The 12,914-nt window shown below is 41.8% G+C and overlaps 2 protein-coding genes and 1 long non-coding RNA gene across 5 annotated transcripts in view; 1 reads left to right on the forward strand and 2 right to left on the reverse strand.

The window, feature by feature from the left end:
• LOC138980579 (endoplasmic reticulum-Golgi intermediate compartment protein 3-like) overlaps positions 1 to 650 on the forward strand; it is a 40,011-nt gene extending 39,361 nt beyond the window's left edge. For 2 of the 3 annotated variants that reach the window (XR_011460395.1, XM_070353478.1), the window contains one exon: positions 1 to 649. This exon is cut by the window's left edge. The gene's annotated coding sequence lies outside the window, so the exon portion shown is untranslated. The other variant, XM_070353477.1, reaches the window with a different exon arrangement.
• LOC138979594 (axoneme-associated protein mst101(2)-like) lies at positions 358 to 3,367 on the reverse strand. Its single transcript, XM_070352305.1, has 2 exons — positions 1,454 to 3,367; positions 358 to 1,413 (listed from the first exon to the last, which is right to left on the reverse strand). Exons 1-2 carry the CDS (start codon positions 3,365 to 3,367, stop codon positions 358 to 360), a joined length of 2,970 nt encoding a protein of 989 aa, XP_070208406.1.
• Positions 3,368 to 9,173: 5,806 nt separating this feature from the next.
• LOC138980581 (uncharacterized) lies at positions 9,174 to 11,021 on the reverse strand. The gene is made up of 2 exons (XR_011460396.1): positions 9,828 to 11,021; positions 9,174 to 9,779 (listed from the first exon to the last, which is right to left on the reverse strand). It is a non-coding gene; the product is annotated as an uncharacterized lncRNA (long non-coding RNA).
• Between the last annotated feature and the right edge of the window lie 1,893 nt (positions 11,022 to 12,914).

Genomic DNA, 12,914 nt, shown 5'->3' on the forward strand with positions numbered 1-12,914 from the left:
TAGCAACATTCAAGTAACTAGTGCCAAGTATTTTGTGGTGTCAAACAATACCTGTCTCCAACTTGAAGACAGTTGTACAATGTAATATTACATTCAACGTGTGTGTGTGTGTGTGTGTGTGTGTGTGTGCCTGCGTGCCTGCCTGCATGGGTGCATGTGTGTGTGTGTGTGTGGGTTAGGGCCTAGTACAAGTGAACCCCCTCGGTAAGACCCCCTCGGTAAGACCCCCTTGGTGAGACCCCCTCGGTAAGACCCCCTACCCCCACCCCAAATTTAAGACCCCATTCCATTAAGACCCTGTTTTCTCAAATATTGTGTTGATAACCTGTGTACCCCCATTTCAAGACTCCCTCCTTTTTAAGACCTGATTTTCTCATATGATTTGAGGTCTTGAAGGGTTTCCTCTGTAGCTTGTTTCTCTGTAGTTTGTTCCTCTGTAGCTTGTTGTTTCTCTGTAGCTTGTTCCTCTGTAGCTTGTTCCTCTGTAGCTTGTTCCTCTGTAGCTTGTTTCTCTGTAGCTTGTTCCTCTGTAGCTTGTTCCTCTGTGTAGCTTGTTCCTCTGTGTAGCTTGTTCCTCTGTAGCTTGTTCCTCTGTAGCTTGTTCCTCTGTAGCTTGTTCCTCTGTAGCTTGTTCCTCTGTAGCTTGTTCCTCTGTAGCTTGTTCCTCTGTAGCTTGTTTCTTTGTAGCTTGTTGTTTCTCTGTAGCTTGTTGTTTCTTTGTAGCTTGTTCCTCTGTGTAGCTTGTTCCTCTGTAGCTTGTTCCTCTGTAGCTTGTTCCTCTGTGTAGCTTGTTCCTCTGTAGCTTGTTCCTCTGTAGCTTGTTCCTCTGTAGCTTGTTCCTCTGTAGCTTGTTCCTCTGTAGCTTGTTCCTCTGTGTAGCTTGTTGTTTCTCTGTAGCTTGTTCCTCTGTAGCTTGTTTCTCTGTAGCTTGTTCCTCTGTAGCTTGTTCCTCTGTAGCTTGTTTCTCTGTAGCTTGTTCCTCTGTAGCTTGTTCCTCTGTAGCTTGTTTCTTTGTAGCTTGTTCCTCTGTAGCTTGTTCCTCTGTAGCTTGTTCCTCTGTAGCTTGTTCCTATGTAGCTTGTTCCTCTGTAGCTTGTTCCTCTGTAGCTTGTTTCTTTGTAGCTTGTTTCTCTGTGTAGCTTGTTTCTCTGTAGCTTGTTGTTTCTCTGTAGCTTGTTTCTCTGTAGCTTGTTCCTCTGTAGCTTGTTCCTCTGTAGCTTGTTTCTCTGTAGCTTGTTCCTCTGTAGCTTGTTTCTCTGTAGCTTGTTTCTCTTGTTCCTCTGTAGCTTGTTCCTCTGTAGCTTGTTCCTCTGTAGCTTGTTCCTCTGTAGCTTGTTTCTCTGTAGCTTGTTTCTCTTGTTCCTCTGTGTAGCTTGTTCCTCTGTGTAGCTTGTTCCTCTGTAGCTTGTTTCTCTGTAGCTTGTTGTTTCTCTGTAGCTTGTTTCTCTGTAGCTTGTTCCTCTGTAGCTTGTTCCTCTGTAGCTTGTTTCTCTGTAGCTTGTTTCTCTGTAGCTTGTTGTTTCTCTGTAGCTTGTTTCTCTGTAGCTTGTTTCTCTGTAGCTTGTTCCTCTGTAGCTTGTTTCTCTGTAGCTTGTTCCTCTGTAGCTTGTTTCTCTGTAGCTTGTTGTTTCTCTGTAGCTTGTTCCTCTGTAGCTTGTTTCTCTGTAGCTTGTTTCTCTGTAGCTTGTTTCTCTGTAGCTTGTTTCTCTGTAGCTTGTTCCTCTGTAGCTTGTTTCTCTGTAGCTTGTTTCTCTGTAGCTTGTTGTTTCTCTGTAGCTTGTTGTTTCTCTGTAGCTTGTTCCTCTGTAGCTTGTTCCTCTGTAGCTTGTTCCTCTGTAGCTTGTTTCTCTGTAGCTTGTTTCTCTGTAGCTTGTTGTTTCTCTGTAGCTTGTTTCTCTGTAGCTTGTTCCTCTGTAGCTTGTTCCTCTGTAGCTTGTTTCTCTGTAGCTTGTTTCTCTGTAGCTTGTTGTTTCTCTGTAGCTTGTTTCTCTGTAGCTTGTTTCTCTGTAGCTTGTTCCTCTGTAGCTTGTTTCTCTGTAGCTTGTTCCTCTGTAGCTTGTTTCTCTGTAGCTTGTTGTTTCTCTGTAGCTTGTTCCTCTGTAGCTTGTTTCTCTGTAGCTTGTTTCTCTGTAGCTTGTTTCTCTGTAGCTTGTTGTTTCTCTGTAGCTTGTTTCTCTGTAGCTTGTTCCTCTGTAGCTTGTTCCTCTGTAGCTTGTTTCTCTGTAGCTTGTTTCTCTGTAGCTTGTTGTTTCTCTGTAGCTTGTTTCTCTGTAGCTTGTTTCTCTGTAGCTTGTTCCTCTGTAGCTTGTTTCTCTGTAGCTTGTTCCTCTGTAGCTTGTTTCTCTGTAGCTTGTTTCTCTGTAGCTTGTTCCTCTGTAGCTTGTTTCTCTGTAGCTTGTTTCTCTGTAGCTTGTTGTTTCTCTGTAGCTTGTTGTTTCTCTGTAGCTTGTTTCTCTGTAGCTTGTTCCTCTGTAGCTTGTTTCTCTGTAGCTTGTTTCTCTGTAGCTTGTTTCTCTGTAGCTTGTTGTTTCTCTGTAGCTTGTTTCTCTGTAGCTTGTTTCTCTGTAGCTTGTTCCTCTGTAGCTTGTTTCTCTGTAGCTTGTTCCTCTGTAGCTTGTTTCTCTGTAGCTTGTTGTTTCTCTGTAGCTTGTTCTTCTGTAGCTTGTTTCTCTGTAGCTTGTTGTTTCTCTGTAGCTTGTTTCTCTGTAGCTTGTTTCTCTGTAGCTTGTTCCTCTGTAGCTTGTTTCTCTGTAGCTTGTTTCTCTGTAGCTTGTTGTTTCTCTGTAGCTTGTTGTTCCTCTGTAGCTTGTTCCTCTGTAGCTTGTTCCTCTGTAGCTTGTTCCTCTGTAGCTTGTTTCTCTGTAGCTTGTTTCTCTGTAGCTTGTTGTTTCTCTGTAGCTTGTTTCTCTGTAGCTTGTTTCTCTGTAGCTTGTTCCTCTGTAGCTTGTTTCTCTGTAGCTTGTTTCTCTGTAGCTTGTTGTTTCTCTGTAGCTTGTTTCTCTGTAGCTTGTTTCTCTGTAGCTTGTTCCTCTGTAGCTTGTTTCTCTGTAGCTTGTTCCTCTGTAGCTTGTTTCTCTGTAGCTTGTTGTTTCTCTGTAGCTTGTTCCTCTGTAGCTTGTTTCTCTGTAGCTTGTTGTTTCTCTGTAGCTTGTTTCTCTGTAGCTTGTTTCTCTGTAGCTTGTTCCTCTGTAGCTTGTTTCTCTGTAGCTTGTTTCTCTGTAGCTTGTTGTTCCTCTGTAGCTTGTTCCTCTGTAGCTTGTTCCTCTGTAGCTTGTTTCTCTGTAGCTTGTTTCTCTGTAGCTTGTTCCTCTGCACTTTGGGCTGTGTGTACATGTATTTGAATATGATTCACTTCATTGATCAGCATGCACAACAGATTTTACTTAGGGCCAATTAGTTTCTTTCTCTGCACTGTGGGGTATTTGGACATAATGGATTCACTTCTGTGGGCTGTGGGGCGCTTTGTCTTATGTAATCTGTTTTTGTTTTGGAGAAAAAAAACACGTTTTGTACTTTTTTTCATTTTTCTTTTAACATTTCCCCTCCCAGATTGTTAACCTCGTCTTATACATTCCATACAAGTACTTTCTGGATGTTTGACGAAACTTTGTTAATCAAACTTGGAACATTTGAATCACAACATTTGAAATCAAATGATGGTAATCAACAACGAGTGTTAAAGTGTCTTCTGCTTCTTTCAAAGAAGACACAGGCATGTACGGTCAGCGCAAGGCAAAAGCTAGGATGAGAGAAGTGAATAAAGACGAAAACAGGTGTTTCTTTCTTTCATCGTGTTTTTGTTTAATTGTCTTTTTTCACATTGCTTACCGTAATATGACTAATTTATTGTCAATATGATTTCCGATTTTCTTGAATTTATCTGTTTTAGCGACTTTTCTCATTTCTTGTTGGTGTGGGTACGTGAGGACCAAGAGTTCACAAAAAGGCACAAACTGTAAATGCTTCATGGAATGATGCTCAATTTATAAGCACGGCTTTGCTTCTTCCCCCTGCCTTCTTCACATGATGTTAGCATGGGATTATGTGAGTGTCTGTGTTAATGAGAGCTATGTGTAGGAAAGTGATGTGTGATGGTGTTAATGTTAGCACTACGTGTGATTGCCTGTGTTAATCATTTAATGTTAGCACTACGTGTGACTGCTTGTGTTAATATTAGCACTATGTGAAAAAATATGTGTGGTTTTCTGTTTTCTGTGAGCACTGTTTTGGGAAAGCAACATATTAACGTGTCAACTGATATTTGAACACTTTGAAGTCGCTCTGTGTATCAGATGGGTCCACATGTACTAACAAAACAAATAAAAGCTCAGTTGCTAAACCCATTAGAATGTAAGGTAATGTATCGATTGAACACTGGATGTCCCTTCTTTGAGCCATGTGACGTCAGAGGCCAACAACACTTCATATTCAGACGGCCAGTCGGGACTACAAAATAGTGTATGTTTGTGTGCGTTCAATCATCAAAACTAAAAGGAATTCTAACCAGAATCGATCGATACATAACTGTTATTTGTATTTTTGACCAAAATATGACATTTTACACAGATCTTGACGGTCATTGTTCATCTCAACCGCTTGCGCGGTCTCATAGGAACACTGACTGTCTTGATCTGTGTAAACTGTCAGGTTTTGGTCAAAAATACAAATAAAGTATAATATTAATAACTTGATTGTTTTAATTATTTTCTTGATGTGTATTTCACTTTACATCATTTTCTGTGGGAAGGGTGTTATTGTCACATCATTTTCTGTGGGAAGGGGTGTTATTGTCACATCATTGTCTGTGGGAAGGGGTGTTATTGTCACATCATTTTCTGTGGGAAGGGTGTTATTGTCACATCATTTTCTGTGGGAAGGGGTGTTATTTTGACAACATATTATGTTTTCTCTCACAAGCGATAATCAAAACCTGAGAGAATACACTACCCGAGAGAATACACGGAGAATGTTAACCTGCAAATAAGTCCAGTGCACATGTAGCTACAGTGAATCGTTCTTCAATAACCACCTCTGCAGTCAGCTCAAGTTGCAAGATTCTCACAGCTTGGAGAAATGGCTGTTCAAGTATTATAAAAGACAGGGGTTACATGTGTTTCTATGCGTTAGGTACGGAAAAGCAGTGCAGTATACCAGTCACTCTTCTACTAATCAACCATGCATGTTATGAAGAAATCCAAAAGACGGTAACTGCTAACATTCAAAGATCACGATTCGAAAGAAAGCAAGGTTAATTTTTGAAACGTTTTCCTCAGAACACTGACAATACATAGACAGATGGTTGACCTGCAAGCCAACGGAACACAGACAATACATAGACAGATGGTTGACCTGCAAGCCAACGGAACACAGACAATACATAGACAGATGGTTGACCTGCAAGCCAACGGAACACTGACAATACACACAGATGGTTGAGCTGCAAGCCAACGGAACACTGACAATACACACAGATGGTTGAGCTGCAAGCCAACGGAACACAGACAATACATAGACAGATGGTTGACCTGCAAGCCAACGGAACACAGACAATACATAGACAGATGGTTGACCTGCAAGCCAACGGAACACAGACAATACATAGACAGATGGTTGACCTGCAAGCCAACGGAACACAGACAATACATAGACAGATGGTTGACCTGCAAGCCAACGGAACACTGACAATACACACAGATGGTTGACCTGCAAGCCAACGGAACACAGACAATACATAGACAGATGGTTGACCTGCAAGCCAACGGAACACAGACAGTACATAGACAGATGGTTGAGCTGCAAGCCAACGGAACACAGACAATACATAGACAGATGGTTGACCTGCAAGCCAACGGAACACAGACAATACATAGACAGATGGTTGACCTGCAAGCCAACGGAACACTGACAATACATAGACAGATGGTTGAGCTGCAAGCCAACGGAACACTGACAATACATAGACAGATGGTTGACCTGCAAGCCAACGGAACACAGACAATACATAGACAGATGGTTGACCTGCAAGCCAACGGAACACAGACAATACATAGACAGATGGTTGACCTGCAAGCCAACGGAACACAGACAATACATAGACAGATGGTTGACCTGCAAGCCAACGGAACACAGACAATACATAGACAGATGGTTGACCTGCAAGCCAACGGAACACAGACAATACATAGACAGATGGTTGACCTGCAAGCCAACGGAACACAGGACGTATATTATATACAACCGACAGGTACGGAGGGAACGAGAGGATGAACATTGTGTCAGGCATCAGTGGTGGTGACATGGTCCTTTTCTCTCATAACGGTGTCTGTATTCGTCTGTTGTGTAGGGTGTTCGTTCTCTTTCAAGGATTGCCAGTCCATGATCTGTGAGCTTGCCTGTTTTGGGTGATAAACATTGTTTTTGTGTTTGTCATTTTTTCTTCTTCTTTTAATTTTTTTTCTTCCATTGCTGATTAATAGCAAACATCACATACATTTACTATCTGTTTGCAATTTTATGTCTTTGAATAAAAACATGTATTTCACAGAATGTAAATGCAACCTTTCTTAACTTATGAGGTTGAATACAAATGCAGTTGAAATAAATCTTGCTTTACACTCTTCAAAAAAAGTTAAGGATAACTTTTTTACAAGCACGCCACACAAAACAGACAAGACCGAATTCTTTCATTTTTAAAAAATTATATAATTGAACAACCAAGGAGTAATGACAAACAAAGCAAAGATCGAACGCGGCAGCGACAATTTAATAGAGTGTGTCAAACGTGACAACCCTCGAAAATGGAATTCACAACCATGTGAATCAGTGTCAATAACGCGTGTGCCCTCCGTTGTGTGCTAGGCATTCAACACATCGTTGGCGCATGGAGTGCATCAGGTTGCATATGAATGCTCTGGGAACTCCATTCCACTCCTGCTGGAGCCATTGCAGCAGTTGACCCAGATTGGCAGGAGGAAGGTGATGTTGCTGTACCCGACGACAAAGCTCGTCCCACATGTGCTCTATGGAGTTCAGGTCCGGGCTGTTGGCTGGCCACAGTATCCTGTTGACCCTGGCCTGCTGGATGAAGGTTTACAGCTGCAGAGCAATGGGGAGGTGCGTTGTCATCCTGAAGAATCGCACGAGGGCTGATCGCTTGGAGGGCTGGAACGACCAGGGGTTGCAGGATCTCATTCTGGTAGCGGACACCGGTCAAGTTGCCCACTACATGGTACAGAGGTGTCCTTAGACGTGTGCTGATCCCTCCCCAGACCATCACAGAGCCTCCGCCAAAACGCTGTCGTTCCAGAACAGCGCCTTCTGCGAAGCGCTCTCCGCGACGCCTCCACACTCGGATGCAACCATCAGCAGCTGGTTCCAAGCAAAAGCGGGACTCATCTGTTAACAACACCTGAGCCCACTGCTGACGTTGCCACCTCATATGTTGAGTGCACCAGGCTCGGCGAGATGCTCGGTGATTAGCAGTCAGGATTGTTCCTCGGACTGGACGCCTTGTACGCAAGCCAAAGTTGTGTAAGCGGTTTCGGATCGTCTGACCACTAACAACAGTGTTGGTGGTAGCTTGTAGGCGTTGCCTAATGTTGTTTGCCGTAGCCATTCTTTGTTGCATGGCCTGCCTCTGAATGAAGCGATTCTCTCTTTGTGTGGTGACTCTGGGCCGACCAGAACGTTGTCGCTTCTGCACTCTTCCAGTTGCGTGGAATCTCTGTTTTAGTCTGATGATGACAGAGGGAGCCACTGCAAGCCTCTGGGCCACTTGCCTGGCAGCAACACCGTCTTGTAGCCATCCTATTGCCCTTTCTCTATCCAAATCGCTCAGTTTTCTTCGTGGGGGAATGTTGCTACTGTGTATAATTGTGTCAGCGTGTCAACCTTTAAACACAAGCTGGTGAGCGATGTTCATAGCCAGAACCCTGTTGTAGCACGTGCATCACAACCTTTTGCCCTGGCATGCGTTCCGCAAATTTCATGGGGCTATAAAAAACACCTTTTTTCTTCCAAAATGCAGAAGCTTTTGAGAAGTCCCACAAAGGGAAATAACTCTACCTGCCAAACAAAATTCTAGGTCAAGATTCATTGTTCATTTGTTAATTCAAACACATTAATCTTTTAATTATTATGTCGATGTTTAATTTTGTGGCAATTTTTAAAAATTAGATCCGTTTTTTCAACCGATCCTTAACCTTTTTTGAAGAGTGTATGTGCATGTGTGTGTCTTAGTGCTTGTGTTTTCTCTCTCTCTCTCTTTGTGTGTGAATGAGCTCAGTATGTAAAGTAAATGCAAAAGATACTCTACATGTACCATGCAGATCATTATAAATTCAGAGTTATTCCAATGAATAAAACAGTCCCAGTATGGTGAATATCATCTCACAGAATCACTTTAAATTTCATTTCAATTTTTTCCCGCTGATTTTTTATGCAGGACAGAATGCAGCAGACAGATACATCTTACATTTGCTGCAGTCTGAACAGTTGTAACCTTTCTGTAAACTGGGCTGGATTCCTCGTGGCAGAAACACCGTGAATAAGACTTGCGCATAGTTTAAGTTACCTGGTCTAGATTCCTCGTGGCAGAAACACCGTGTGAAATCAAGTCATTGACATCAAACACTTGAAGACGTACACTTATCACTGACACCGTGATTTCAACACTAGCACATAGCTTCAGTTACCTGGTCTGTATTCCTCATGGCAGAAACACTATGTGAAATTAATTCAAAGCATTACATTCTTTGAGGACCTACACTATCGCTGACATCATTTCAACACTATCACTGACATCATTTCAACACTATCACTGACATCATTTCAACACTATCACTGACATCATTTCAACACTATCACTGACATCATTTCAACACTATCACTGACATCATTTCAACACTAGCACTGACATCATTTCAACACAAGCACTGACATCATTTCAACACTAGCACTGACATCATTTCAACACTAGCACTGACATCATTTCAACACTAGCACAAAACACACACATAATATTATTGGCGACTTGGAACATTCTTCCACAAGACAAAAAGTGTATATAATCACACAATACACTATAGACTCGCACGATACATAATGGTTCTGTAGTAGCATTCCAAGTACACATACTGAGGTCACTCGTGAGACATGCAGATCTAACAACAATATCTTTTTGCCAACAAAAGTATTTATTACAGGTGTCATTTTTCACGGAGGTAAGGACATTCAACATCAAGTCTAACCAACACATTCTGCAAGAGCATGTAAGCATATACTCTTCAAAACAAATTAAGGACCCGTCAGAAAATGTGTCTTATTTAGCTATGGAGGCATTTTCATTTTTATTACTTAATTTATTGTCCCATCGCTGGGAAATTCAGGTCGCTTCCTTGCAGTGAAAAGCTAGCAGCAACTGAGTCGCACTACCCAGGTGTCTGCGTGTTTAGGTGTATTCAGCCACCTGCACTTATGGCAGAATGACCAAGGTCTTTTACGTGCCATTGTGGCGACACGGGGGTGGGACATGGCTTCTGTCTCTGGGTCTGCACATGAAGTTGACTCGTGTTCGTCCCGGCCCGAATAGTTCGAACCTGCGACCTTCTGATCACAAGTCCAGTGCTCTACCACCTGAGCTGCCGGTCATGTTGTTAATGTTAGAGTGCATTTTTTAATCAGTGTGTCAGATTTTAAACACAAACTGCTGAGCACCGTTCAAGCCCAGGACCCTGTTGTAGTGTGTGCATCACAGATATTTGTCCAGGCATGTTCTGGGCCTATTGTAGTGTGTGCATCACAGGTATTTGTCCAGGCATGTTCTGGACCTATTTCATAGAACTTTGAAAACCACCTCCTTTTCCCCCAACAGCAAAACTTTCCACGCCCATAGTATGGCGCGATAAACTGTCTGCCCAACACTTTTCACGCCCATAGTATGGCGCGATAAACTGTCTGCCCAAAACTTTCCACTCCCATAGTATGGCGCGATAAACTGTCTGCCCAAAACTTTCCACGCCCATAGTATGGCGCGATAAACTGTCTGCCCAAAACTTTCCACGCCCATAGTATGGTGCGATAAACTGTCTGCCCAAAACTTTCCACGCCCATAGTATGGCGCGATAAACTGTCTGCCCAAAACTTTCCACGCCCATAGTATGACGCGATAAACTGTCTGCCCAAAACTTTCCACGCCCATAGTATGGCGCGATAAACTGTCTGCCCAAAACTTTCCACGCCCATAGTATGGCGCGATAAACTGTCTGCCCAAAACTTTCCACGCCCATAGTATGGTGCGATAAACTGTCTGCCCAAAACTTTCCACGCCCATAGTATGGCGCGATAAACTGTCTGCCCAAAATGTTTCCACGACAACACTTAAAGTTCTTTTGTGGATTCTAAACAAGGCAAGTTGCAAAAACAATATTGGACCCTTGATTTTAAACAATATTTTGAAGATTGTATACATTTTCCTGCCCAGTCCTTAACGGCTTTGAAAGGGTATACATGCGATCTGACCAGAAACAGTAATGGACTTGTCTTTGTGATCAGTCGTGTGATTCTGCAGCTGTCCATCACTGTCTGGTCCTACTCTGTCCATCACTGTCTGGTCCATGGTCCTACTCTACAAGATCAATTCCTTTCACTGAAGAATATTATACAAATACTGCAAATAAATAACTCAATAATTAGAGATCATATCAATGTACACAATAACTGAATACAAAAATGAATACATAGAAGCTTTATTATCTGAATATGATATGGTTTCCATAGACAGTCTTCAACTTTCTGGTTTTTAGTTTCAGTGATCCATATGCCATTTCAATTCAGAGACCAAGCTAAGAGTATCGTTACGTAACATACATTTGGTATAGTGTAAGCAGAACAAACATTATACATAGTCTGCTATTTAAAAAAAAAAAAAAATGAGAACAGGTATTGAACAATGTGAAAAAAGAATGACCACTGATTTTAAAAAAAAAAGATATGTGCTACATTTAATACCAAACACTAGACAAAAATATTGTGCTGTTGTATTTGTCAGACTTGATTGTACCAAGTCCTTCACATGTTGTAATGCGCTTAGAGCCAAATATTTTTGTTTTTTGTAAGGGATAGGCGCAATATAAATACACTTTATTATTATTATTATTATATTAAAAAGATAGGCAATGACGAAAAGATCTTCATACATGTCAGAGTTTCACAGTTATACAGGAATCACAGATTTGCGTCACTGGTGTCATTTTACACAAGGCTCTGTCACACACAATCACACACACACACACACACACACACACACACACAATCACACACACACACACACACACACACACACACACACACACACACAATCACACACACTGTACAAAGAAAGTGTCAAAGTCACAAATATTAAGGATACTTTTAGGAAGGGAGGATCGTTTGAGAATAGATTTTTTTTGTAGGATACTTCTTCTTTGGTGTTCGCTCTTATTATACTACAGCCACAAAATATCAATGTTAAAGACCTTAAAGGATTTTGTGTTGACTTGAGGCATGGCGTATACCTTTAACAACGTTCTCCCCATCCCACACACTCCCTCACTGGGGCAGGGGAGGTAACCAATGCTAAGAAAGCAGACGACACATCAGTGAGACACGTATTACACAGAGTTTGCTTTGAGCTGAGCACCACACGGACTAGACTGAAGGGAGACTACCATTCATGTACACACACACACACACACACACACACACAAAACACACACACCCCCTGCGCACACACACACAGAACACACACAAAACACACACAAAACACACACACAATGTAAAGTCTATGAAGAAGGGTGAAAGGAAAAGTTCTCATCAAGATTAATGCAGTACCAATTTGCATGTTACACTGTACAACACACACACACACACACACACACACACACACACACACACACACACACACAAAACACACACACACACACATCAAGACAAAGTCTAATTGTACCATTGAGTGTGGACAGTTTTGTGAAACAATTGAAAAGGTCAGGGTTTGGGTGGTTGGTCTCCACAAACAGTGCAGGAGAATCTGTCAACACCGGGCAACTGCTGGCACAGTGTCTATGTGATCTCAACAGGTTTTGTTTTTTTATCAACCATTCTGAACTGCCGGAAAGGGTTTTTTCCATGAACAATACATGTATCTTTGTGCATTTTCTGATTTCAGAGGAACAAAACATTGTGTGCTTTTTCTGTCACCACGACAACAACAAAACATTCTGTGCTTTTTCTGTCACCACGACAACAACAAAACATTCTGTGCTTTTTCTGTCACCACGACAACAACAAAACATTCTGTGCTTTTTCTGTCACCACGACAACAACAAAACATTCTGTGCTTTTTCTGTCACCACGACAACAACAAAACATTGTGTGCTTTTTCTGTCACCACGACAACAACAAAACATTCTGTGCTTTTTCTGTCACCACGACAACAACAAAACATTGTGTGCTTTTTCTGTCACCACGACAACAACAAAACATTCTGTGCTTTTTCTGTCACCACGACAACAACAAAACATTCTGTGCTTTTTCTGTCACCACGACAACAACAAAAAGAGAAAGTGATTTTAAATATACTTACATACACAAACTGAGAACCATTTATTCTGAAGCATCACAGCCTAACCACTGACAGGACATTGAAAATGTCAAACATCACCCCTGGAAACACTCATGAACGTTGCCACCGTTACTTTCTACTTTCACACACTGCACCACTCAACAGCAATACTGTTGTTCCCTGCGTGTAATCTTTCTGTCTTTTCAAATATGGCACGGCTAGTGGCAGTTTAGATTTCTTTTGTTTCATAACTCTTTGGTACAAACCGGGTTTATAATTAAAATACTCAATCAAACTTCTAAGAAAATGTAAAAAC

This window comes from Littorina saxatilis, linkage group LG11 (genome assembly GCF_037325665.1).
Source record: "Littorina saxatilis isolate snail1 linkage group LG11, US_GU_Lsax_2.0, whole genome shotgun sequence".
NCBI lineage: Eukaryota > Metazoa > Mollusca > Gastropoda > Littorinimorpha > Littorinidae > Littorina > Littorina saxatilis.